The sequence below is a fragment of the Trichomycterus rosablanca genome, chromosome 13 (genome assembly GCF_030014385.1).
Source record: "Trichomycterus rosablanca isolate fTriRos1 chromosome 13, fTriRos1.hap1, whole genome shotgun sequence".
NCBI classification, from domain to species: domain Eukaryota; kingdom Metazoa; phylum Chordata; class Actinopteri; order Siluriformes; family Trichomycteridae; genus Trichomycterus; species Trichomycterus rosablanca.
Genome location: NC_086000.1, coordinates 38,258,894 through 38,261,393, shown reverse-complemented (window position 1 = coordinate 38,261,393; position 2,500 = coordinate 38,258,894). Strand labels below are relative to the sequence as shown.

General features: G+C 43.0%; 1 protein-coding gene across 5 annotated transcripts in view; it reads right to left on the bottom strand.

Annotated features, from left to right (window-relative positions):
- Positions 1-2,500, bottom strand: part of birc6 (baculoviral IAP repeat containing 6) — a 145,469-nt gene that overhangs the window by 11,347 nt on the left and 131,622 nt on the right. For all 5 annotated transcript variants that reach the window (XM_063006839.1, XM_063006842.1, XM_063006843.1 and 2 more), the window contains exons 69-70: positions 770-987; positions 514-675 (exon numbers count right to left, since the gene is read on the bottom strand). In XM_063006839.1, the coding sequence (XP_062862909.1) occupies positions 514-675; positions 770-987 (380 nt within the window). The remainder of the gene's footprint in view (positions 1-513; positions 676-769; positions 988-2,500) is intronic.

The following is a 2,500-nucleotide window of genomic DNA, read 5'->3' as shown; positions in this document are numbered from 1 at the left end:
AACGCGAGTAAATGTTATTCGTTACTTTCCACCGGTCAGCTAATCCTGATCGCGCTCATCGGCTCCGTATTTTGATTCAGTTCAGCGGTGTTTGATTCAGTGAATCTTAATGAAACTCTTCTGTTTGTGTCTGGTTTTGCCGATCGTGTTTGCTGCTCCTTATTTCTGAATCTAACCGTTACCGTGTATAATCCTTGTTGTCTTCCGTTTACTGTTTTGGTTTTCGCTGGTTTTGGACTCTAATCCTTTTTATATAAAACTTTCCCTAATTTACAATCCGCGAGCGTCTGGTCAGTTTCTGCCTCGCGCCATGTTGGTATTTTAATTAAAATATAAAATATGTTAACAATCGCGATTGTCACATTCTAACATCGGATGAAAACCTTCATGCGAATTAACCGAATTAATCGTGAAAATCGCCCAGCCCTAGTGTCTGTGAGTACCAGGCTAGCACTAGCATATTCCACCACTACGCCGCTAAGACTAAACATGATGACGCGCGCGCACACACACCTTGCCGTCGTTGTAGAGGTTGGGGTTGAAGCGTACGCTGTGCCCCCCTGTCGTCTCCAGGTTGACCAGAGGGGGGGAGTTGGGGTAATCCTGAGGGAAGTACACGTCGAACTCGAAGCAGCCGTTAGCGTACGGAGTGTCCGCTGGTCCCGTAATTAGCACCTGCGACACACACACACACACACACACAGGTTCACGGCGTGCGCGACGTCGGATTCCGTACCCGATGCGGGTCTCCGTGAGGACCCCCACGCACCTTCATGATGTCCAGGCGTTCCTCGTCGCACCGGACGAACACGCTGGAGGAGGAGGACAGGGGGAGCGAGGTGGACAGGGTGACGGCCTCCTGGGCGAGTCTCCGCGCCCGCGCCGCGCTGTTAGCGTCGCTGGCGTTCTTCACCTGGGACAGGTAGTGGTAGTTCATCTTGAAGACCAGCTTCCCGTCTTCATCCTCGCACACCATCTCGAACGTATCTGCAACACACACGCACACACACACACGTTAACAGACGGAGGAACACACTACACTCTCAGTACTCCTCCACCACTCCTACAGATACCTAGAGCAGCCAGCAGGAGGCGCTGCTGCACCAGCACTTATTATTATTATTAAAGTTTTTTTAATTTTTTTTTTATTATTATTATTATTATATTATTAATATTATTATTATTGTTTTTGTTATTATTATTATTATTATTGTTATTATTATTATTGTTTTTATCATTATTTTTATTATGTTTTTTAATCGTTATTATTATTATTAATATTATTATTATTGTTATAACCATTATTATTTTAATGATTGTTATTATTATTATATTATTATTAAAATTATTATTGTTTGCATTATTATAATTAATATTATTTTATTGTTATTATTATCTTATTATTATTACTATTATTATAATTATTATTATTGCTATTTTTTTATACTGTTATTATTATTATTATTTTTTACTACTATTATTATTATTATTATTACTATAGCTATTTTTTTATACTGTTATTATTATTATTTTTTTTTTACTATTATTATTACTATTATTATAATTATTATTATTGCTATTTTTTTATACTGTTATTATTATTATTTTTTTTTTACTATTATTATTACTATTATTATAATTATTATTATTGCTATTTTTTTTTACTATTATTAATACAATTATTATTCCACACGTAAAACGTCATGGCTGTAACCTGCTGAGCCCTCAGTGCAAAAGCTGTGGTTAGAAATTATATATTTTTTTCTCTGTCATTTCTGAATTTTCTCCCATTTTCTCCCAGTTAGTCGTAGCCGGTTCCTCTTCCTCTGCTGGAGACCCTGATGGTGTACTGAGGAGGGTATATTCTCTCCTGACACGCCCTCCCTCTGACGCGACCCCTTCTTATTCCCCCGTACTTCGGTGTTAAGCAGGCCAGCGGCACAGCTGAGACTTGAACCCTGACCTCTGCTTCGATAAGGTTGGGGGGGGGGGGGGGGGCTGATTTGCTTGGTTTCGGGAGCGACTCCTCGCACGTAAACGTGTTTACGCCGCTGCCAGGACCGATTAGCTGATCGAGCGAAGCAGCTCTGACAGCGCGAGACCCGGACGTCAGTCTGAGAGGAGGAGTGAGGAGAGACGGGATGAAGAGACGTCCATCATCATCATCTTCTTCCTCTCTTTATTCCACACGTCTCACGAAATTGGGGGGGGGGGGGGGGGGGATGCTGGGGGGCATTGGGTGGGGGTAACAGGCGGTTGTCGGAGCGCAGGGCAGCACACCACGAGCTCCCGTCCTGCCCCCGCCCGCTCCGATCCGGTCTCAGAACTCACTGAGGTGAGCGGCTTTCTAAGGGTTCTTATTTCGAGGGAACTGCAGCCTATTGATTAAGGTACCGGACTAGTAATCAGAAGGTCGCTGGTTCAAGCCCCACCTCTGCCTGGTTGCAGCTGTTGGGCCCTTCAGCAAGGCCCTTGACTCAATTTCTCAGACTGTATACTG